Genomic DNA, 23,900 nt, shown 5'->3' with positions numbered 1-23,900 from the left:
TCAAGAACCCCTTCCCATCCCTGTCCCCATCCCCCTATGAAAGCTTTCTGACCCACCCACTCCCACACGCCATTTCCCATTCAATCCCCACCTTCCCCACAGCGTTCTGTCCCCAAACCATAAGGGCTGTGCTCCCAGGTACCCCCCCATGCCACAGCCCTCCTGTCCTCTGCAACAGCCCCCCAGGCTCAGAGCCAGCCAGGCAGAGTAGCCCTATATGCTGCCATGTTATCAGCCCAAGGGTTGGCCAACGCGGTGTTGGCGCTTGGGATGGAGATGCCGCATGTGGGGCTGCAGCCACCCCATCACGACCCAAAAGCTGCAGGTTTGTGCAGCCTCGCTCCCATTCTACTGCAGAACGGCGGGACGGGGGGGAGAGGCATCACACACACGGCACAGCCCTGGAACATCTTTATTTCAGCCCCAGGGTCTGTGGGACCGGGTCCGTGCGTGGGGTCTGCACGTCCTCTGCTGCAGGATGGATGGGTTCAGGACAGTGCCGGCTCTCCGAGGCCAATGGCTTGTGGGGTTGCAGGGCTGTGCCGGCTCCGGGAGCGGGGCTGCCCCGAGCTGCTGGGCTGAAGGATAAGAAACGGGGGTGGGCTTCAGCCCCAGAGTGGAGGGGATGCTGACCCCACGGGAAGGGGGAGCTCACGCAGCCCTCACCGTCTGCCGGCCGCACTCCAGCAGCGACAGCGGCGCGTCAGGCAGGAAGGCAAAGACGGAGATCTGGGCCACGCAGTGCCGGACCTGCTGCAGGGTGTGGGGATCAGGAGGCAGCAGTGCTGGGAGGGGGTCCCACACCGTGCCCCAAACCCACCTGGCCCGGCCGGGCTCTGCAGGCAGCACCGCGTGGCGCAGCGGGGCCGGCGGGGCAGGCGGTCTCCCGGGCGGTGAGATTGATGGTGAAGTGAGTGCCCCAGTCAAACTTCTGCAAGGCAACGCCAGCGCTTGGCGTAGTGGGATGGCTCCCCCTTCCCAAAACCCAGTGGGAAACCCGAGCGAGGTTCCTACCGTCCTGGTGACTCCCTGCAGCTTCAGCAGCCTCAGCCCGCTGCCCGCATCGCGCCCGTGGGCCTCCAGCACGGCGCGGGCCAACTCGCGTGGCGTGGGGGGCAGTGGGGCGGTGGGTAACGGGGAGGTGGGCAGCAGCACACCCAGCAGCAGCACAGCCAGCAGCAGCACATCCATGGGGCTTCGCTTCCAGGACAAACACGGGGCTGGGCTGAGCACACGGGAAGGGATCGGGTTGCTGCTGTTTTTCTTGGAGAGGCACTGTGGGGCGGCGAAGAGAAGCTTTGTGGGGTTTGTTTCCATCCTCCTCCCTCTGCAGCTGGACAGGCAGTGGGAATTAGAAGGGCTCTGCTTTGGGTCTGCACGTTTTGCCACGCGTGGGGTGCGGAGTCCCAGAAGCACAAGGGTTGGAATGGACTTCTATAGAACCTCCGGTCCTACCCCCCTAAAGCAGGTTCCCTAGGGCAGGTCGCACAGGAAAGCACCCAGGTGGGTTCTGAACGCCTCCAGAGGAGATAACAGCCCCTCTGTCTTCTTCAGGCTGATCAGACCCGGGGCTCTCAGCCTTTCCCCAGCAGTTCCCTGTCTGCCTGGAACTGGGGAGCCCAGCACTGAGCCCACTGCTCCAGATGTGCCTTCACCAGGGCAGAGCAGAGGGCAGGAGAACCCCCACTGCACCCCCCACAGTCCCACTGCAATGCCCCCAGGGTGACCATGAGCCAGGGACAACGGCTGTGGTCAATGGTTGGCCAACTGCTGGTCAACCACAGCACCCAGGTCCTTCTCCGCAGAGCTCCTTTCCAGCTCACCCCCAACCTATTCTGATGCACGCAGTTATCCCCCCCCAAGCTGTAGGACCCCACATTCATCCCTACTGAACCTCACCGTCCTCCTCTCTGCCCAACTCTCAGCCTGCCCATGTCTCGCCTTCCCAAAGGCAGAGAGAAAAACCCTGCACGGAGCCCCAGAGTTATTCCAAGTCCCCCTTGCTCCGCTCAGAGCTAGGAGCCGATGCTTGTACAAACAAACCTCTGTTCCCTGCCTGAGCCTGCAGCTCCCAGCTGGAAGCCTTCCCACTTCCTTCCAAGCCTTCTGGCAGGGAGGGGATCATGCAGATCCAGGGCTAAAACTGCTGCCCGAAGCTCCCCCGTCCCTTCCTCCCGCCCAGGAGCAAGGTGAGGATGCCAAAGCAGCTTCATTTCCATTGCAATACTCATGTTTTGTTTTGTTTTTTCCTTTTTAAAGTGTCTTAGCAGCACGGAAACCTCACAATGAATCCACCAAGTGAACCCATCCAGCGACGTATGTGTACAGAGGAAATACATACTGACAAACCACATTTATAGCCAGATATGCTCCTTATATATACCTAAAATATACACAGTACCTGAATATATAGACATCCACATATACACCCAAAGTTCAAATCCCGAGCTGGGAGTCAGCTGTGAAGGAGAAGCGTGGGTTTGGGTGGGGGGGGGGACACCAAAGCTCCTGGAAACACAGGGCAGCAGTGAGCCCCCACTGCCTGCGGTGGGTGTAGTGTTGAGGGGCTCCCTGCCCTGTGGCTGTGCTGGTGGGCAGGGAGCCGTGGCTCTCACCATTCACATTCATGCAGGGGAATGCCGGAGGGCTGACACAGGCAAGCGGTGCTTGGCGGGTTTGGTTCTGGAGAGGACCAAGGCAGCAGCAGCAGCTCCCTTTGGCTGCAGTGGGTTGGGGTGAACATAGCAAAGGGAGGGCTGGAAGTGATGCTGAGCACACTGCTGTGCCAACGGGACAAGCAGGGACGCGGGGCAGCACCTGCAGCCCTGCCACGGTTTGGCCACAGGAAGTTCCCTTGCGTGGCTGCCATGAAATAAGCACATTGCCAAGGCCTTTCCCAGCACACAAACCCCGAGACGTTGATGTCACACATGCTGGGCAAGTGTGGTTTCCCACCAGCCCCTTGCAGGGATGCTGCTGCATGTTCCTCTGCTCCTCGGAGCTGAATTGCAGCTGCCCCAACACAGCCACACATCTCCAGTGCTGGCACAAAGGCAGTGATCCCTCTCCTCCTTAAAGATCCCAGCCACCCTGCATCAGCTGCCTCTTACATACCAACGTAGCAAAGCCAAAGCTTATTTTTGGTGACACCTATTGACGGTGAAGGGGTATCCTGACAATTAACACCTTGGTTCGCCTCCTCTGTTGAAATCCTAAGGCTGTTGCTTGGTGTGGTTGACATTTGGCATTCTTCCTCCAACGTTTGCTAAAACGCTCCGATGGTTTAACCGACTTTTTCTCCTCCCAGTTTCTCCATCCTGTGGCTCTTGTGGAGAAATTTTCCCCATCAGAGCTGAAGAAAGCACTTGGAGAAGATAGCAGTGGCTTGTGCAAGAAGCACCCGAACACGCAGAGCCTGGATATGGTCTTATGGGCCTATGCTGGTGGGTTCTGCCTGCTTTGGTAGACTGGGTAAGATCTCAACGTGGCCAGCATTAAGCTGAAACAACCCAAACAAGACCACTGCTGATCAAACTCTTGGGCTCCTGGGGTCCTTGCTGCTGACAGAAGGTGTGCAAGTGTTCTTCAAGTCATGGTAGTGGCCTGTGTCGCAATGGGGACTGTTCCCTCCCAACGCACAACAACACTTCCCAGCGTTGGCCAAAGCACAGCCAACGTGGCACGGTGCTGTTGGGGAGAGGAAGGATTTGCTCAGCTGTGGGTCTGCGCAGAGGCAAAAGCGGGAGGAGGGCAGCTCCTTGCTCATAGCAGCACATTCACACTCGCACTGTAGTTCGAATAACGTTGATCCTTCCGGAGCCTCAGCCCAAGAGCCAAGGGTGGGGGTGGTCGTGTCAAGTTTTGTGTGTGTTTGAGCACCTGGAGATGGATCTCTCTGGCTATCAGAGCGGGCTATCAGAGCTGGAGCTCTCCCACGATTGTCGGTTACGAGACGGCTCCTCACTGCTGCCTCCTCAGATGGTCAGCAGAGGGATGCAGCCCACGCCAACCCCCCCTTCGTGGCACACCATCGGAGCCATGAACGTCCAACGGTTGGTCTCCGGGTCGTACATCTCAACCGAGCTGAGGTTGGACTGTCCATCATAGCCCCCAACGGCGTAGAGGCGGCCACAGTTTGCAACCAGGGACACTCGGCTCCTGCGGGTGTTCATGGGGACGATCAGATACCACTGGTCTGCCACAGAGCTGTACACTTCGGCGATGCTGAGGAAGGCAGAGCCGTCGTAACCCCCGCAGACAAACATCTTGCTGCCCAGGGAGGCCGCCCCGTGGCGGCAGCGCTTGTTGAGCATGCTGGCCACCGGGTGCCAGGTGGCCGTGTGCTGGTTGTAGTACTCCACCTGCAGACACAGGGATGGCACAGCATCAAGGGGAAGCTTGAAGCAGACATGCAGCAACAGGCAGAGACATCACACACTCATCATCCAACGGCAGGCTGTGCAGGAAAACGGCGTTATCATAGAATTGTGGAATCATTGGAGTTGGAAGGGACCTCTAAAGGGCACCCAGCCCAGCTCCCCCGCACTGAACAGGGACACCCACAGCTCCATTAGGTGCTCAGAGCCCCATCCAGCCTGCCCTTGTTTCTTGATTTCACATATTCCAATTTCATAACGCTATTCAGCTTTTTTAATGAGCTGGGCGCCACCAGCCATTGCTGCACAGACCACAGCAAATGCAGCTCCTTTTGCCTCCTTCCCCATTTATCAGCTTCTGGGTTGTGTTTTGAAGAGGTCCGGGAGCCTCAAGCTGCACCAGGGCAGGTTCACGTTGGGTGTTAGGGAAGTTTTCTTCTCCAAAAGAGTTGTAATGCAGAGGCACGGGCTGCCCAGGGGAGTGGTGGAGTCACTGACCCTGGAAGTGTTCAAGACACCTGGAGACGTGGCACTGAGGGCTGTGGTCAGTGGGCATGGTGAGATGGTTTGGTGCTGGACTTAAATTATCTTACGGGTCTTTTCCAGCCTCAATGATTCCATGATTTCTAGGTAGCAAAAGGAAAATCTACCATTTCCCTCCTGCGTGCAAAATTATGTGGGTGCCCCAAAACAGAAGCAGCCAAAGCTATCAGATCCAAAGGGTGTGTGCCCAAGCTGCCCTCAAAGATCCCTCTGAGTGAGACTCCCTGATCTCCCAGGCAGCACATTGCAGTGATTACAGGAGAAGAGGAAAGGAAAAGGGAGGGAAGTGGAGCAGAGACCCCCAACCCCCCCAAACCAACACCATTTTGTATCCCCTGTGTTTCTGGAGAGACTATTAGATGGACCCCTCCTGCAAGAACTTCAGCACTGCTCCGAACTCATCCAATTCAGGAATGAGCTGAGACAAGCAGACTTGCAGATCTTGGCTCTGCGGTACTTCAGGCTGCAGACAATCATCTGCACTTGATCTGCTGGGCAAAGTGGAAATAGTTATTGCTGCTCCCTGCAGATCCCTTAATTATAACTTTCTGAGGGCAGCACATCAGTGAAAACCCAGTTCAGATACTGCTTCCTGTTCAGTCCCAGGCAGATGAGTGAGCCTTGTCTGTCCCACACTAAATCCTGCTTCAGGGGATATGCAGAGAAGAAGCACTCACACTGCATGAACAGGGAACGGCTGTTGACAAGGGTGGATAGTGATAGCTCAAGGGGGAATGGTTTTAAACTGAGACAGGGGAGGTTTAGGTTGGATATCAGGAGGAAGTTTTTCACTCAGAGGGTGGTGACGCACTGGAACAGGTTGCCCAAGGAGGCTGTGGATGCCCCATCATCCCTGGAGGCATTCAAGGCCAGGCTGGATGTGGCTCTGGGCAGCCTGGTCTGCTGGTTGGCGACCCTGCACATAGCAGGGGGTTGGAACTGGATGAGCATTGTGGTCCTTTTCAACCCAGGCCATTCTATGATTCTATGGACTTACACTGTTGAAGATCTGCAGGCCGTCGTGCCCTCCCGACACGTAGATCCTGCCCTCGAACACAGTGACACCAGCAGCGCTGCGGTTGGAGCTCATGGGGGTCACCACTGTCCACCTTGTCAAGAGAGGGGAGAGGTTAGCATGGCAAGCAGCTGCTCCACAGGCTGTCACAGCTCTGCTGGCTTTTCCAGTGCTGGCTTTCAATCCCTCTCCCTTCACTACTTACTGTATACAAATCACTGGTTTAGTCTGCTTGCACCAAGGCAAACTCCTGCTGGGAGGGACATCATACAGAATATTTTCCACCTAACCTCACGACGTTCACTTTACCGACAGGGCTCTATTATGTTGTGCACGGCACACCCCTGGCAGCAGCAGGAGGACAAGCTGTAGGGCACACAGAGCTCTTACTTGTTTGTTTCTGGAGAATAGGACTCCACGGAGTTGAGCGAGGAGTTTCCATCGTATCCACCGCAAACGTAGATCTGCCCATCCAGCACCACCGTCCCCATCGCACTGCAACGAGCAGCAGAACCACCAGCTGGTTTGGCATGGTGTGACAGCCTACAGTGTGCCAAATCCACCCAATCCGCCTCATGCGTTGTCTGCAATCACCAGCTTTACAATGCTGAGTCTCCTGAGGGTACTGATTCGGGGTTTCAACTGGATGGGGCTTAAGGTCTCTGTCCCTGGAGGTGTTCCAGAGCCGTGGAGATGTGGTCAGTGGGCACAGTGGGGTGGGTTGGGGGGTGGACTTGGTGTTATCAGTGACCTTTTCCAACATGAATGATTCTGTCCTACGGCCATTGGCACTGCCACACAGCCTCGGGACACGCAGGAGGTGCTGTCAGATGTACAGCTGGTTCAATGAAGGTGCCTTGACCCCGTTGGAACACCATCACACAACACCTTCTAAGTTGCCTATTTGGGTCCAAAAGGCCACCAGATGGGATGCTTCAAGTAAGAGACTAGAATCTCACTTTTGAAAGTGAAGTCAAAAAACCTTTTTCTAGAACCTTGGATACACAATTCTCAAGGGCAGAACCTCAGCACTACTTCAAGAGCCAAGGGGTTTGTACAGCAGCTGAGATTTTCCCCTACACGAGGGCATCTGACACCCGTCCTGCTTGGCTTTGGCACAGAGAAACCCAAACATGGGAGAGCATCCGCCCCTCATTGTGGGAAAAGCTCCCAGGAACCTCAATGCTATGGAAAAAACTGAACTTTTCTGCTACAAATTATAAATGTGGGTGATCTCACAGGATGGAAATGGTTCTAGGGATTTAGATGAACTCTGGTTAAGAACCGAAATGGCCGGGACTCGTTTCTGTGACACACTCCTGCAAAGCAATGTGGCACCAGCAGTCACAGGGATGCCACCACTGAGAGCCTCGTGCCTCAGATTTCCCATACTCAGCCTCTTGCAGTGCACTCTTCCCAAGCAATCCACGTCTCAGACCACAACAAACAAACCAGACCAACCATGATGATAAATAAGCACTGCAAAGCTTGCAGAACAGCGAGCAATTTAGCAGCTCTCAGTGACCAGGCACGAGTGTGAAGAAAACCACAGCTAAACCCATGGAAGCCAGGAGTATGTTTAAACATGGAAGCAGCCACCGTGTTGTGGTGGGGAGGACAATACTCACACAGCTTAGTAGGTGGGTTATCAAAACAACACAGGCTGTGCTCCCAAATCCAACCACAAAATGATCCCTAGGGTGGTCATGTACTGTGGTAGCTCTGGTCAAAGCCAAACACCTTTTGCTTAGCTGTAAATGCCTCTGTCTGGGCTATCAAAATCTTCCTCTCCTTTCCAGCTATGATTCTCCTGTGCTTTCTGGTAGGGAAAGACAATCCTAGCAGTGTCCAGAGATAGAAAAACAGGTTAATCCTTACTCTTAGCAGGGGAGAATTTCCTACGCTGTGCTCACCTGTGCTTTACCTACCATCAGGTATCACAGTATGAAGAAATGGAGCTCCAACTCCTTTCCTTGCGACTCCAGCTCAAACCCTTACAGACCTCACAGGCAGAATGTTAACACACTCTTCTAGTTTGACTTCATTCCTTTATGCCATCAGAACTAAAAGACCTCTGTAGTTAACAGCTCACACTAATTACTGCTCAGCTGCTTTTTACTTGCCAATGGATTGCCCTGTATATCAGTGCTGTATTGCGGAGTTGATGAAAGCTGCTCCCTCTTACCAGCAAGAATCAGCACAAGTGCCCCAAATGTGGTCAAGCAAACCTTTCCTGCTTCCACATCACTCCATTCCTCTGCTCCTTTTGTTTCTACTATGTCTCCACGCAAGAATCCCTCATTTGGCATCCACCATCACCCCCCAACCTCACTTTTATCCCTCCGGCTCCAAATCCATACATTCAATGAGCCTGCATACCTTCGTTTGCTGTTCATGCTTTCCACTTTGGACCAGGAATCCATCTCAGGGTTGTACACCTCCACCGTGCTCAGCCTCAGCTGCCCATCGTACCCCCCGATGGCGTAGAGCAGCCCATTCACCACGGCCACACCGACACGGCTCCGCGCCGTCGTCATCGGCTGGCACTTCTCCCAGCGGTTGGCAATGGGGTCAAAGACTTCCACCACGTTCAGAGAGTCGCCTGCATAAAAATTTGCTACTCAAATTAAAAGGGGGGGACCCACCCTTCAGCCTCTGCAGCACGGTGCTAGAGAGCTGCTGTGGAAAATACAGGTGCACTCTGTGATGCCAAAAGGATTGCAGTGGTGCAAACCCTGCCTGTGCTGCGCAGCAAGGCTTGATGAGTCCTAGGCTGAGCAAGTGGGGCCTCCTGTAGCCTCGAAGGGGCAGCAGAGACCTACACTATGCCACATCTCTTGGTGTTTCTGCTTTCTGGAAATACAGCTTCCCTCTAAGTCAGCCATGCTGTGGTGTGAAGGGAGAACGGCCATCCCGTAAGGCAGTGCCCAGCATGGACCCATTACAGAGATCCTACCTCAGTGAGCCATTGTTTGGAGGATTTTTAAAACCCCAGTGGACATTTCCCAAGCAGGCAGTTTAATATTTTCTGCCCCTTATCATTCTTGGGAGTGGTGTCACACAAGTGCACTGTGTCTGCAGCTGTGATCCTGCAATCCCACCAGCTTCAGCCTAATACCTCCAAGTTCTACAAGTTGTTATGGGCATGGACAACCTTCTCAATACATTGCTTCTTTGAGATACACCAGAACAGCTGTCCTAACCCTGACAAAGACAGAACTTCTAGAGGGAAGATGTTAGGCTATGGGTACAGCCACCTTGAGCATTACAGGCCAGAGAGCTGCACAGCAAGGAGAAAACTGTCCAATGCTTCGCGTGAGGTTGGATATTAGGAAGAACTTCTTCCCCAAAAGAGTGGTCAGGCATTGGAACAGACTGCCCAGGGAAGTGGTGGGGTTACCATCCCTGGAGGTGTTCCAGAACTGTGGGGATGTGGCACTGAGGGATGTGGGCAGTGGGTATGGTGGTGGTGGGCCGGGGTTGGACTTGGAGATATCAGTGATCTTTTCCAGCGTTAACAATTCTATGTGTGTATGAGGGTGAAATGGGATCTTCACGATCCCACAGTGCACACTGCATAACTCTCTTCGCCGTGGGGAGAGGATGTGCAAGGTACCTGCTGAGTTAAGTCCTCCAACAGCATAGATCAGTCCTGCAATTGATGTACAGCACCGAGGACGGGTCTTGAATGCTGGGAGGTGCGGTCGACGCTCTGGCATGAGGTGATAATCTTTTGCTTCATCCACCAGATCTCTGAAACCAAAGTGAGATATTTAAAGAGTTTGAAAGCCGACTGCCTTAACTCAGATTTAGGCAACTGATTTTCTGCTATTACAGCCAATTCTTTCAGAGTACGACGTAGTCCTGCTGCCAGGTTAAAAACGGCGAGAGTGCTTTGTGTTTTGCTATGTGAGGTATTCTGTCTCACATTAGGAGAAGTTTCTTCTCTGAAAGAGTGGTGATGCAGTGGCACAGCTGCCCAGGGACGTGGTGTGGTCGCTGCCCTGGAGGTGTTCAAGAACCATGGAGATGTGGCATGTGGGGACATGCTCCAATGGACATGGTGGGGATGGGCTGATGGTTGGACGTGGGGATCTCAGAGGTCTTTTCCAACCTTCGTGATTCTATAGAGAGAATTTCAGACTCCAAGACTGCTAAACCACACTCCTGCTACCTCCACCGATGCCACCATCCGCCCTAAGGTCCTCTGACCCCATGTCTAAGCCTCACCTGCATTTGTGGCAGCAGCGCACCAGGTCGTCTTGTTGCACTCTGTCAGTGAGGAACTGAGGCCGGCAAAGGGGCAGGCGGATTTTGGAGAGGAGCTCAGGCAGGAACAGCTCCCTCTGGTCTCGTTCATAGCGTATCCATGCTAGTGCAGCTTCAAACACCTGCCGGAACAGAGGCAAGGGAAGTTGAAGTTGGTTTTGTTTGCTGCTTTTTTGCCAAGTTCCTCCTGCTGCCAGTCGGCTGATGGAAAAGAAACCACATATTGACAACGATCTCCTCACTTCAGATGACAGTTTGAAGAGAACAGCGATGCTCTACACTGCACCAGAGAACTCTCCTGCAGCGTGGCTTTGGCACTGCCTGCCTTGCCTTGACTCAGTCTGCAGTAACAGTGATCTACCCTTGGGGAACACTGAGCTGGTCTCTCTAGGCTCCCTCCACAATCACTGGAGACAAAGGCCTCATCCTAATACCATTCATCTGCCCTGTTTTAGATGGCTACTTTGCAGTAAGATGCATCGTGTTCCTGACTTGAGATTACAAAGGGAGCCTGGTTTCCTGGGGACACGTACTCTTGGTTCGCAAGACTCTGTCAGTTAAAACCTGAGCTGGGTTGTCTGCTGGGCCACTTCAAACAGATCCTTTAAAGAAGCCCTCTCTTACCCAACATGGAGACAGTGGTAGGACTGCTTTTCAGTCACCTCCTCAGAAGGAGCAGGACGGGTTTTCTGGCTCAAGGACAGGCTCTGTTTGTCCTGCACTGACAGATTCTCAAGGCTGCTGAAAGAGCCCATCCCCGAGTGGCTCAGCCTGTCTAGAGGAGCTTCTTGATGGCAAATTCAGTGGAATATTCATTATAAAATGCTCCAGAGCCTTCTCCTGGGCTGGAAGGAGGCTCCTTTTACCTATACCCTCAGCCTCACTCTCCAAGGAACCAAGCAGCTCTGCCAGGAGCTGTACCCACACACACACACCTGCTCTTCAGACTTCACATTGAGCTCATCCCGAGAAACGAGCTCCAGGACGTCCTCAAAAGGCAGTGCCAGGAACTCCTCAGACATGGACACCTCCACGAAGTGCTGGTGAATGAAGCTGTTGGCAGCATCATAGAGCACTGCACACATCATTGTCTCCGCGAACTGCCGCACGCCCAGGCAGTTCTTTGGGTGAAGCCTGGCAAGGGGAGGGAGAGAAAAAGTAATGTCAGTTTAACAGAATGATGACAAAATAGCAAATGGGTTCAGGGCAGCATTGCAAGCAGACCCAAAGGATGGAAACCACAACCTAAAATCTCCTCTTAAACCTGCCAAGCAGCACTGGGCAGACTGCTGGCTCTGCTCTAAGGTCATGGGTTGTCAGTTTGGGGGAGGTGTGAGGCCCTGCCCAGCAATCCTTCTCCCACATCTCTGCCTCCTGGGCTGTGCACCTCTCTAATTCCAGCGTTGGGCAAAGCTGCATTTGAGCACACGGCATGAGAAGTGTAACCAACAGGTATTGATTGTAGGTATGCATACAACAGAACAGCACCTGTTACATCCACTTAAAGCCATTTCCTGATGTGAAGGAGGTTTTCTCACCAGAGATGCTTTTGCAGCTGGAGGTTACATGGTGAGAAGCACTGCTACAGTTTGGAGCTCCCTGAGCAATAACAGCTCCATAGAGCCGTTCAGCAGCATGAACAACTGGAGAAGGTGATACTCACCACAAGCAGGTGCTCTACAGAGGCAGCAATGTGACCTGGACACTTCCATCTCAACAAGGAGCCCTGCCCAGCACTGGCATGTCACTGCTCAAGAAGAGCCACCAGTTGTGTTGCTTTGTGGCACTGATCAACAGATACTGAAGTACGTGCTGTTCAGGTGGGGAAACATTTGGGCCCAGCTGTTGGCAGTGGTGTCCAGATGCAGGTAAGGATGTGAAACCACTTGTACTCTCTCTGAGGCAAACGCCCTGATTTAAATTACTGCCCTAAAAGCAATGCACAGTGCTGATGGAGGGGGACTTTCCCACTAGGATGACCCTCAAAGCTCACACAGCTATTCTACAAAGCTCTGCCTCTTGCATTCCCACATACTCCAATCTATGCGGGTCCAAAGCTCAAGCTTTTGCATTCCTCTTTAACATTTTAATTACTCTGGACCCAGAGTACACTTATGCAGACCATCAGGCTGAGCTCGCAGTTTTTATATGGGGGACAGAGTGCAGCTCACAGCAGTGTTCATTCTAGCTCTGCCCCTGGGAACTGAGACAACAGCCAGAGAGGGCCTGCTTACAGCACAGTGCATGTGAAAATATCCCAGTCATATTTCCACATAGGAAAGAGAGCTCGTTGTGCGTGCCCCAGCTCTTCTGAATGGACAGAGTACACCAGTTTTCTTGTTATTTAGTGACAGCCAAGCACTCAAAGCCAGCACTTAACTCAGAATACTCCACTGCTCCAGATATGGGAGAAGTGTGGCAGCCAAACATCTGGCAAACCAAACAACTTTGTTTAGCCTAGATCTAGATCTAGCCACCTAAAGCTAGCAGGGGCTCCTAAATCAATACTACCCACCTCTTTCCAGCTTTGTCACATCCACAACCCCAAGTGAAATGGTTTTGAAAGAAAAATGAATACTCTACCATCTCATATAACCTCATTTTAAACAAACAGAAACTCAGGATTCACATGGAACAGTAAATTGGAACATCCCGAAACAGAAGAAACAGTTTTTTTCTCCCCAATCCATAGTTTTCATTCTATTCAGAAGCGATGTAACAACTAAAGGAGATACTGCATTCAGTATGTGTGTTTAATCTCCCACCATGGAATACAAAGAGCAGCTGCAGGGAAATCAGGCTGGGGAGCGAGGGAGAAGCAAAGCACATCAGGTTCCTGGCACTGCCTGAAGCTGTGTGGTATGTTTCCAAGGAATAACCCTGCTTTTTGCTTTCCAGATCATGCTGCTGGAATGATCTTACAGCCAAACATCAGCTAGAGGACTGGAAAAACTGGAATCAATTAACTCTGCCACTGCTTCCTATCCAACGCTGGGTCTGTTTGTTCCTCCCCTCCCATACAGTCAGCAGCAGGAAGGGGAACTGCTGGGAGGATGGGTTTGTTAATGGAGAGGCAGCATTGTGCTGGGTACCTGGCTAACCCTAAACAAGGGAAATGTTTGCTCAGTTTTGCTGTAGATAATAATTCCCACAGCTGGCCAAGGCCTTATACTGTCCCCAGCTGCAGCATCTTGCAAACAATATATTTTATAGACAAGGAGAACAGTGAGCCTCAGGAGATGGAGACCTTCTTATCATGTTGGCTTAACCCAAGCCACAGAGATGACTCCTGCTGCAGAAGACAAGCAGTGGGCACGCTGACTGGCAGCCCCTTACCTCTCTCTGAGGAAGGTGCAGCAGGCATCCTTGATGTTCTGCAGCTGCAGGAAGCTGGCTCCCATCAGCAAAGACTGCACGTTCTGCTGATCAATCGCCAGGTGACCGTTGTAGGCAAAGTTGATCAGAGCCTCAAGTGCACTGAACAATGGGGAGAAAGAGTGGGAAACCTACTGAATTCAATTAACCTGAAACAGGGCACTACTAACAGAATCACAGAATGGCCTGGGTTGAAAAGGACCACAATGATCATCCAGTTTCTACCTCCCTGCTATGTGCAGGGTCGCCAACCAGCAGACCAGGCTGCCCAGAGCCACATCCAGCCTGGCCTGGAATGCCTCCTTGTGCAGTTCATGGAGGGAAGGCTTTCAAGCCTTGCACATGCAACACTAAGTCCTGCAAAGGACCTGTTATCCTGCACAGGTGCCTGGGGAATTTACCTGGGGTCCATCCCCTGCATGACGATCTCATCCTGCTTGCACTCCATCATGTCATTGGTGAACATGGCATGGAAGTAGGGGATGGAAGCTGCCAGCACGATCCGGTGAGCGCTGAATTTATGGTCCCCCACCTAAAAGGAGAGGAAAAAAAGTAGGAGGGAAGGTCAGCACCACCCACCACCAACCACACAGTCCAGATGATTCCCTGTTGCACAGCTCTGCCAGCCTGAGGGCTGAAAGACAATTTCAATCTGCAAAGAACACTCTGTGTCTTTTCAACTTCAACTTCGGAATTTGGTTTTCAGCCTCCCAATAGCCACTGTGATGGCATTACAGTTCCATAGACAGAAAGCCAGTCACCTCTACAAGAGCATTATCTCCTTTCAGTCTACATAGGCTCTGCTGCACCAGCTCACATTTATATCCTCTAAGAGCCTTCATGGAGAGAGGTTTGGAAGGAAGGAGAGGTTCCTGCCTCTCCAATTCCACTTCTCACTGCAGATGCTGAAAAAGTTTTTACTCTCTGCAAAATTACACCGATCTTTGCTCTGATGACTCCTCTTCATTAGTTCAGAGTTGTTATTTTTCCCCTAATTTCCAAGCTAACCTGACTCATGCTGGTCTACACCTATCTGAGCTTGTACAGAACTGCCTTCTTCTCCCACTTCAGCAAGATTTTCCCTTTTGAGCTTTGTTTCAGCAGGACAAACAAGCTGGCACAGCGGGTGCTCTGCTCTCCCAGTCAGCCAAGAATCCTTCTCTTCTCCTATGCACCTCTCTGCAAAAAGCTTTGTTGCCCTTTCATGTCCAGGCAGCTTATTAGCAGAAATGTTACTTGCGTTTGGGGTTTTATGCTTAAATCACACCCAGTGCCTTGTGTCTTCCTTTAAGCCCAGATCTACTGCACTCTGTACATATGACTTCCTGGGAGTTTAGAAAGCAAAATCCCCAGCATTCAAAAAAAGAGGAACTGAGCACTGCACAACACGTGTAAGCAAGAGATGGGACTTTCCCCTTCTCTCCCTGCTCTGCTAACTTCACCCTACAGGAGATGACTGTGGCAACTGACTGTGATGCAGACATAGGCAGGAATGAGGTGGCTTTTTGGCTTGGCAGATGAGGATGGTGTTCCTTAGGAGGGAAGGAGGAATCAGAAAATAAGGCAACGAAACAAGAGAGGTGGGTACTGCACAGCAGTGAGCTGTGCAGGACAAGCATGGAAGTCATAGGAAGGAATAAAGATTCAGATGTCCAACAACAGATCTGATAGAGCTACAGCAGCAAGTGCTGCACCACTTGGCTCCAGCCCAACTGCAGCACTGACATTGGGTTAGCAGGGCTCTGAAGTTCTGCATGGGTTTGGATGAGAGCTCCCAGCTGGGCAGTGCAGAATGTGCCTGAGCAACCACTGAAGGGTGCAGGAAGAACATCTGAATTGAACCTCACTTCAACACAAACACTATTTGTGAAAAACTTTATCCTCCAGGTGCAATTACAACAGACTGCAGCAATGCTCGAGCATTTGTGCAGAGCTGTGCTCTCCAAGCAAATCCCTGCACTCCGATCCCAAGGGTGGCACAACTTCAGGGATGTGCAGCCACAGTTCCACCCCACGATGCAATGCCTCCCTAGAAATAATGCACCTGGTTATTGCAGAAGCCATCACTTACAGTCATGCAGCAAGATTCCAGCTGGGTTAATGAGAGCTGTATCATCACAGGGAAGAAAAACCTTGTCCTGGGCAGCACCACCCATCCGCTCGGCAGCTCCCAGGGACAGGCGTGTTCCCTGGTTGGGTTTCACCCTTGTTTAAGCAAAGGGTTTCACCCTGTGGAATGCCCCATTTAACAGTGAGAACACTGGGATGACCCTGCACCAGCAAGGCAGGCTGTGAGCTCATCAGAGCTGGTTCTAATTGCTGCAAGAGAAACCTCGTGTGCCCACACAGAGCTGAGCCCCGCATCCCCAAGCACACTTCCCTTGTGCTGACTTTGTGAGTCAGGGAAATAAAACAGAAACAAGCTGTGTGAAAAAGGGAATCGTTTTTGCTGTCTTAGCAGGGGAAAGGGAGGATGAGAGCTCTGTGGCTGCATCAGCAAACAGCTGGGCCAGCTGCGTGCTGCCACCGCCACCAGCCAAGAGGTGCTGGGCAAAAGAAGACATGTAATCCTGTTTTATTTATTATTTTTTCACTTGCTCATGCAATGATAGAAGGCCCTCGAGGAGATTTATGAGCAGGGATCTCCAGTCCAGGATCCATCATTATGTTTGTACCATCAGTGCTTAATGACAAGTCCTGAAGGAAGAGCTCAACTTCTCGCTGCAGGCAAACGGCAGTACCTGTTTTTCCTGTATGAGGTGAAAAATACATCTGAGGATGAACACAGCACATGTCCCCTCAATTCATGCTTGCCTCTTATGATTCAGAAAGTGCTTCCCATCTCCAGAGACAAGCCATCTCCCTTCCCTCTGTACACAGAAGTGTGCTCCCCAATATGCGTTGCCCGCCCAATGGATTCATGCTACCGTTTGATGCCAGTTTGTGCTCTCCTTGCCATGGGTTCATAGAATCACAGCATAACCAACATTGGAAGAGACCCGTATGGATCACTGAGTCCAACTTCTGCCCACCAACAAGCTTCCACCTGTCCCACATCCATCACAGCCCTGCCTGCTAACCCCAGAAACACGAGCAGAACACTTAATAAAAGGCAAAAAAAGGCTTTCTTGGGTTGAGTAACCCCATTCCTGTCATTGCCAAGCACTCATGCAGCAGCAGGATTGTCTGTTCAGTTCTTGTTTTGATTTTACAGAGCAGTTCTCACTCGGCTGCCTTTGGAACTGACTGCCCTTTCTGTTCAAAGGAACGGTTTCCCTTTTAGTTTTGTGTTTCCATACAGCTGCATGCGCTCCAGAGGACAACAAAGCCTTTCCAAAAGGCAGCGTGGTGCCAAGGGACAGCTGGCACCTCCTGCAGCAGCATTCCCTTCTGCTAACAGGGTCTCTTTGCCTACCTAATGGCACAGACCAACCACTGAGACACTTCTGTACGCCAGGCTGGCACTCAGCATTCAGCCTCCCTCACTCTGCAGCATCACAGGTCAGGCATCTAAAGCAGGGTCTCAGCAGGGGGCTTCAGCTCTCAGCTGAATGGGGAAGCTCTCACGGACAGTAACAGACCATTCTTTGACAGCACCTGTGATAGGGTTGGGAACTGAGCATCCCTGTTGAAGTAATCAGAAAACACTGCATTCGTCTGTTGGCTCTTTAGTGCTGGCATCAGCTGACCAAGGAAGAATAACTGATGTAGTCTACCTGGACTTGTGCAAGGCTTTTGACACAGTCCCACACAACTAAATCGGAGAGATATGAGTCGGAAGGGTGGACTAGTCTGTAGATAAAGAATTGCCATGGTTGCAGCCAGAGTGCTGTGGTCAGTGGCTCTGTATCCAGATGGAGGGCAGTCATGGGTGGCATCGCCCAGGGGTTCATCTTGGGACCAGTGCTCCTCAGCATCTTTACCAATGACATAAGTGATGGGATCGAGTGCACCCTCAGCAAGTTTGCAGACAATACCAAGCTGAGTGCTGCAGTTGAGGCAATAAGAAGGGAGGAATGCCATCCAGAGGGACCTGCACAGCCTGGAGAAGCGGATGCACATCAACCTCATGAGGTTCAACAAGGCCAAGTGCAAGCTGTTGGGTCGGGGCAATCCCAGCTACGAGTACAGACTGGGAGAAGAACTCACTGATGGCAGCCCTGCAGAGAAGGACTTGGGGTCCTGGGGGACAAAAAGCTGCACAGGAGCCAGCAGTGTGAGCCTGCAGCCTGGGAGGCCAACAGCATCCTGGGCTGCACCAACAGAGGGGTGGCAGTGGAGAGAGGGAGGGGACTGAGCCCTCTGCTCTGCCCTCATGGGGCCCAGAATGGAGTGCTGCATCCAGGCTGCCCAGAGGGCTGTGGGTGCCCCATCCATGGAAGTGCTCAGGGCCAGGCTGGATGGGAGCCTGGGCAGCCTGAGCTGGTGCAAAGCAACCAGCCCACAACAGGGGTTGGAATGTATGCTCTCTCCTACAGTACAGAAGAAGCAGGGCCTTTTTTCTAAGGCAAAACACACTGTTTTCCAGAAACATGAACCAAACCGCTGCTTGCAAAGCATCCTTCTGACCACAGATACAACAGAACTCTTTCTCTATCTGATTAATTGAAGGCATCTTCTCCCTTACGTTCCCACGAAATCCTAACGAGTTCCAGGGCACAATGAAGCTTTCTCCATTGAAAAATGCTGTAGGTGTACTAAAGGCATCTATTGTTTTTGTGACAATACGCTGCAGAGCTGAGGCGTCTCCTGAGCCCTCTGCTGCAACGATGGCTTCAAAGACACACTTCTTTCCTGACACGGCACAACATTGGCACTCCAGACCCAGGGAGGACACTGGAGGAATGAAGCTGATGGCTTTCTGTTAGGGGAAGTAAATGAAAGCAGTGCAAGCACGCTGTGAAATGAGCTTGCTTGCCACGCACAAGGAAGCCAAGCAGAAAGCTCAGTGCAGGAACGCGTGGTTTCTGCTAACGCTTCAGGTTTAACGTCTACATGGAGTGCTAAAAATATTTGTCTTCATATAAGGGAATAGAGCCCAGAGCAGCTGAGACGTGGGGACAGAAGAAAGGAAACGACTCCAGCTGTAATCCAAAGCAGCTCCTTGCTTCTGCGGGACAAGATTTCCTTAAGATCCTTACTGTGAAGGTCTCATGTGCATAAAAGATTATCTGGTTTTAAATTGAGCAGCTCCTATTAGAGACCCACTCTCTGCCCCTGGGCTCGTCCTGCTTGGTGATCCCAGCGGTGTGCCTGCAACAGGGGTAGAGCAACGGGGGCTCTCAGGGACCCTGCTGGAACCCAAACCCTTAATGCAGGGCTTTGATAAAACAGTCAGCTTAGTAAAAAGCTCACCGATCTCTCCCAGTAAGAGAAAACCAATGGCAGTGCTGGTAGTGGAAATAACACTCACAGCTCAAAGCCTCGTGTTGAGGAAAGAAATGATACTGAGTGTGAAATGCCTTGGGTGCGAAGAGCTCCAGAGAGAACGTGAATGGCAGCACAGCCTGAAAACAGCCCCAAGATCTCCTGAGAAACTGCTTTGTATTTACCTCCAGGGGAAACAAAGAGATAGGAACAGAAATCCAACCTCCCCAAATGCACCCAAAAACCCACAGTAAGTGACTATGGTCACATCCGATCAGCTCAGCAGGTGACATCTGGAGATGTCCCCATGGGCATGCCAAGCCTTAAGCCATCTCTAAAGGTGAACAAGTGTTGTCACTCCCAGGTGACAAAGCCTGAAGACCTGGGATGATGCAGTAGGGAAGCTTCCTTTCTGCATGTGCTAGGAGTGCTTTATGCTTGGCATTTCCTCACCAACAGCACACCCACAGTCAGCTCTGCAGAAACACCTATACAGGATGAGGAGAGACACACAAGTCCCACTTGCACAGCAGAGGATTTTCAGCAGTATTAGCAGCACAACCTGCCAACAGCTTTGTTGAGACAGAGTCCAGGAGTCCCCGGACCTGGATCCCAAAAGAATGGAGCAATAGCAGAAATTTGGCCTTAGTAAGCAAAGTCCTGCTTTCACCAAAGGGAAATTAACAGCGACCACAGAATAAGGTGTGCCTCTGTTTTCTCCCTCCGTTTATTCACGCTTGTTTCTTCCAAATCATCCTAAAATTATCCTTCATGTAAACACTTGAGCTGCTTCGGGGGTGCTGCCAAAGGGAGACTGAAAGGGCAGATGCTTGCATGGAGTACCTGCAGAAGGAGCTGACTGAGAAGGCAGGGAAGAGAAAGGCTTCTCCAGTCTGCAATCTCAGCCATGCACACGGGGTGGGAGCTTTGGCTCTGGGTGGTGCACACCTCCTAAGCCTTGAGGAAGACACGTGGCTCAGTTATTGCCTGGTGACGCTTTGCTTTCACATGGGCAACCAGGAGCAGATTTCCCAAGGCTGAGCTGGAATAATCAGAGATCTGACAGAGCCAGGCACATCAGCACTTCTTCCTCATAATCACGTCTAAACCACGCTGCCCGATGCTGCTGAGGCTCTTATAGAGCAACACAAACAGTGACAGCGTGCTTTCCGAGAAAGGAGAACCGATTCCACACCTCCATCTGGATGAATGAATGCTCATCTTGCTTGACAGTGGGAAATGATCACAACGAACAAGCCGGAGCACCAATGCTTCCTAATAATGTTTAGCCCGTTTGTACAGCAAACACTTCTCTTGCTGAGAAAATGGTTGAGCCCACACTGATAGCAGTAAAGAGGCCACCAAAAAACAGAGCCATGCCACAGAAGCACTGCTGGTTCCTGTTTCAGCTGTGAGCTGGGATGGCAGTCACACCCTGAACCCAATTGCTGGCCCACAGAAGTGCTGGGCAGGTGTTTTCCTTTCTTAAGCTGATGGTTTAGAAGAAGCAGAGTGAAAATAAGGCAACCGACCCACTGCAGTGCTGCGACGTGCATTGGGATCCACTGCAGGCTCTTCCAGGTACCAACCCGAACCTATCCCTATTTGGGTTCTGTGCTCTGTTCCTGCCAGTCGATTCCCTTTTCATGCTCCTATGCAGGATTCAGCTTCCTCATCTGATGCAGAACGCGTTCCTGAGCAAGGTCAAGGCAAAGCAGCTTTTACGTCAGCCGTGCCCAGCAAACTGATTCTAAGACACTTCCGAAGTTCAGCTAAGAATAATTACCCTCCCAACACGCAGCAGTGCGTGCTGAGCGAGCTGGAGGAGACACCTTGTACTGAGCGATGGCTTGGCTCTCATACAGCAGCAGCACTAATTCAATTGCTACGGGACGCATTGGCCAGCAATCTGATTGAAAGAGGCAGAGAGAGGAAGGAAATACTGACATGATGGCTCAGAACAGTCCGAGCTGTCCAACTCATGGAGGATTCTGAGGCCGTGGTGTACAGGGAAAGCTGGAGTGCTATTTGAACCAATGTGGAAGTACACCGCCAGCCCTCCGTCAAACACATCGCGTGATGTTGGGACGCCTCCTGGGTATAATTACAAATTACCCTGGTGGTGGGAGAAATCAAGACTCGTTTTAAGGAAGACAGAGGCATGCTGTTAAATAGATTTTAAGCTTCTGCAGAAAAGAAAGGCTCCACACCCTGCCCAGAGAGTGACGGCTGATGTGAGAAAATGTAATAAGAAAAAAGAGTGGGACCAACATGGTGCCCTTGGCCATCAAGCTGCCCAGCACAGCCACAGCACGCATCCTGACTGCTGCACTGGAGATCTCTTTAAGCCAGATTTAATTTTTCTTCACATTTTAAAAGCTTTCCTGCTCTGCAAGGGAAGACATAAAGATAAGAAACAAAAAAAAAAGCACTTCTGAGATGGTAAACCTACAGATATGAAAACTATTTTGAACAACTTTTGCAGAGTAACACTGGAGTGTTATCTGAGATACTCCAAGACCATGACACTGTTTCTTGTCCACCTCTGGATGCAGCAAAGCAGATCGACTGAGCAAGAGAACCCTGCTCTGGGGCAGCCACAGCCTCACCACACTGCTACAGAGAATCACAGAGTCATGAAGGTTGGAAAAGGCCACTGAGATCACCAAGTCCAACCCCAACCCACTGACCACGTCCTTCAGTGCCACATCTCCACTGTTCTGGAACACCACCATGGACAGTGACACCACCACCTCCCTGGGCAGCTGTGCCAGTGCCTGACCACTCCTTCTGAGAAGAACTGTTTCCTAATATCCAATCTGATCATCCCCTGGTGGAACTCGAGGCCATCACCTCTCATCCTATCACTTCTTCTCAGGAGAAGAAGCTGACTCCCACCTGCTACGACCTCCTCTCAGGCAGCTGTAGAGAGCACTGAGGTCTCCCCTGAGCCTCCCCTTCTCTAGACTGAACCACCCCATTTCCCTCAGCCTCTCCCCATCAGACCTGTGCTCCAGACCCCTCACAGCTCCACTGATCTTCTTTGGACACTCTCCAGCACCTCAACGTTCTACCTGTAGCAAGGCGCCCAAACAGAGTCACAAGACACAACCACCCAAAGTTTAATTCTGCTAAAACAGTGCTCCCCATCACCGAGTGGTTTTGACAGAGGATTACCTACAACTGCTGTGGTTACTGGCATGAGGTGACACATTTTGGAAGGTCAGTCCAGCTTGTGACAAGTGGCCACACTGTGCAGGAACGGGGACAGAACAACCCAGGTCCTGTGATCCTGGTTCAGGTTTGCTGGGTGCTTCTTCGGGAGCAGGTGAATATTTTCAGGATGAGCTGGCTGGCGAATGGCTTCCTGCACAATTAAACCTCAGGGCAAGCAGCAGAAGGACTGAGCAGCTCTGCAGCCCACGGGATGCTGGGCTCTGACCCAAGTAATCCCACTGCTGCGTGTCCTCGGTGCACAGAATGCCCTCAGACCCCTTACATAGCCCAGCATGGCCCGATTTTGGAGGGGTTTAACAAAGTTATGGATTTCTCAGAGCAAGAAAGTGGATGTAATACTTTTAATGTAGGGAGGGGGTGACCCCTGCTGCCCCCACCAAGAGAAGCCCCCAGTTCCTCCCCTTCCTGGTTGCAAAAATTATGGGGGGACAGGAATCACCGCTTCCATACTCTCAGCACCAAAACAGCTGGAGGAGGCCTGCAGCTGCCTCTTCTCCTCCCCAAAACGGGGGCCTGCAGCTCCTCCTTCTTTCCACCAAGGAGTATTGGTGGGGGAGGAAGGTAAGTCCCCCCTTCCTTTTGCTTAAAGGAGGGGAACCCTCATCTCCCCCTTCTCCCCAGGAAAGAGACATGGGAGGCCCCTCAGCTCCACCTTCTTCTCACCTAAAGGGGAGACCCTCAGCTCCCCTCTTCACCCCCCTAAAATTCAGGCCCCCAGATCCTCCCTTCCTTGTTCCAAAAGGGATGGCAAGGGGATATCCCTAATTGTAATACTTCTCACCACCAAAACAGCCGGGGAGGCCACTCAGCTCCCCCATAAATGGAGTACCTCAGCATCCCCCTTATCCCTCCAAACTTCTTCCCCCATACTGGAGTCCTCAGCTCCCCCCCTTCCTGGTTCCAAAAAGGATGGGGAGGAGGGGAAGCCTCCTCCCACACTTCTCAACGCCAGAATAGCTGAGTGGGAGCACTCAGTTCCCACCTTCTCCCCCTTAAAATGGGGGCACTCGTCTCCCTCACTCTCTCCCCAAAATGAGGGCTCTTAGTTGCCCTCTTTGCCCCCCAAAATGGGGCCCTCGTCTCCTCCTTCTCTTCACTGAAAGGACCTGGGTAGGGGCCTTCAGCCCCCCCCTTCCTCCCGCAAAATGGGGGTTCTCAGCTCCCCTCCACTCTCCCCAGAATGGGGCCCTCAGCTCTCCCTTCTCCTCACCAAAGGGATGTGGGGCGGCCTCACCTCCCCCTTTCTCCTCCCTTAAGGGAGCAGTGAGGCTTTCATCCCTCCTCCTCCTCCCCAAAAGGGGGACCTCCAGCTCCCTCTTCTCCCCCCCCCAGAGGACCGCAGGGACCCCACACCCCCTCAACCCCATGCAAACCCCTCAGCCCCCACTCGGAGCCCCCCAGGCCCGCACCTTGAGGGTCACGTCGCACAGCTTGCCCTGCCTCCGGATCTCGCCCATCACGCCGTAGCCGCGGCTGGGCAGGTCGCCCACCGAGAAGTGCACCAAGTCCTCGGGGTCCAGCTCGGGCTCGGCCGCGGCCGCCGCCTCCAGCATCGTCCCGACCGCCACACCGCGTTTCCCTGCCCCGTTCCGATCCGCCTCGCTTAGCTTCGCTTCGCCTCCCCCGCACGCTGACCCCTCCCGGCCGCCGTAGCGCGGCCTCGGCCCCGCGGGAGGAAACGCTCCGCCTCCCGCTTCCCCCTCCCTCTGCCACTTCCG

The 23,900-nt window shown here is 52.5% G+C and overlaps 2 protein-coding genes across 11 annotated transcripts; both read right to left on the bottom strand.

Moving 5' to 3' along the window:
* Positions 1 to 396: 396 nt before the first annotated feature.
* Positions 397 to 3,019, bottom strand: LOC124417717. 2 transcript variants are annotated; one of them, XM_046933540.1, is made up of 5 exons: positions 1,900 to 3,019; positions 1,015 to 1,333; positions 821 to 931; positions 667 to 753; positions 397 to 578 (listed from the first exon to the last, which is right to left on the bottom strand). In XM_046933540.1, the coding sequence occupies exons 1-5, from the start codon at positions 1,932 to 1,934 to the stop codon at positions 489 to 491; spliced, it is 642 nt and encodes a 213-aa protein (XP_046789496.1). In that variant the 5' UTR covers positions 1,935 to 3,019; the 3' UTR covers positions 397 to 488. The 2 variants fall into 2 exon arrangements, with proteins under 2 accessions (XP_046789496.1, XP_046789495.1); XM_046933539.1 differs by lacking the exon at positions 1,900 to 3,019 and having other exon boundaries at positions 667 to 750; positions 1,015 to 1,216.
* On the bottom strand, positions 2,209 to 23,814 carry KLHL18 (kelch like family member 18). 9 transcript variants are annotated; one of them, XM_046921243.1, is made up of 12 exons: positions 23,592 to 23,814; positions 22,123 to 22,312; positions 15,650 to 16,328; positions 13,980 to 14,110; positions 13,540 to 13,680; positions 11,139 to 11,337; positions 10,165 to 10,325; positions 9,551 to 9,687; positions 8,314 to 8,551; positions 6,325 to 6,429; positions 5,917 to 6,028; positions 2,209 to 4,361 (listed from the first exon to the last, which is right to left on the bottom strand). In XM_046921243.1, exons 3-12 carry the CDS (start codon positions 15,692 to 15,694, stop codon positions 3,975 to 3,977), a joined length of 1,656 nt encoding a protein of 551 aa, XP_046777199.1. In that variant the 5' UTR covers positions 15,695 to 16,328; positions 22,123 to 22,312; positions 23,592 to 23,814; the 3' UTR covers positions 2,209 to 3,974. The 9 variants fall into 9 exon arrangements, with proteins under 9 accessions (XP_046777199.1, XP_046777217.1, XP_046777225.1 ...); XM_046921261.1 differs by having other exon boundaries at positions 8,314 to 8,536; XM_046921269.1 differs by lacking the exon at positions 15,650 to 16,328.
* Between the last annotated feature and the right edge of the window lie 86 nt (positions 23,815 to 23,900).

This window comes from Gallus gallus, chromosome 2, assembly GCF_016699485.2.
Source record: "Gallus gallus isolate bGalGal1 chromosome 2, bGalGal1.mat.broiler.GRCg7b, whole genome shotgun sequence".
NCBI classification, from domain to species: domain Eukaryota; kingdom Metazoa; phylum Chordata; class Aves; order Galliformes; family Phasianidae; genus Gallus; species Gallus gallus.
The sequence above is the reverse complement of the archived record's forward strand: the minus strand, read 5'-3'. Positions and strand labels throughout refer to the sequence as shown.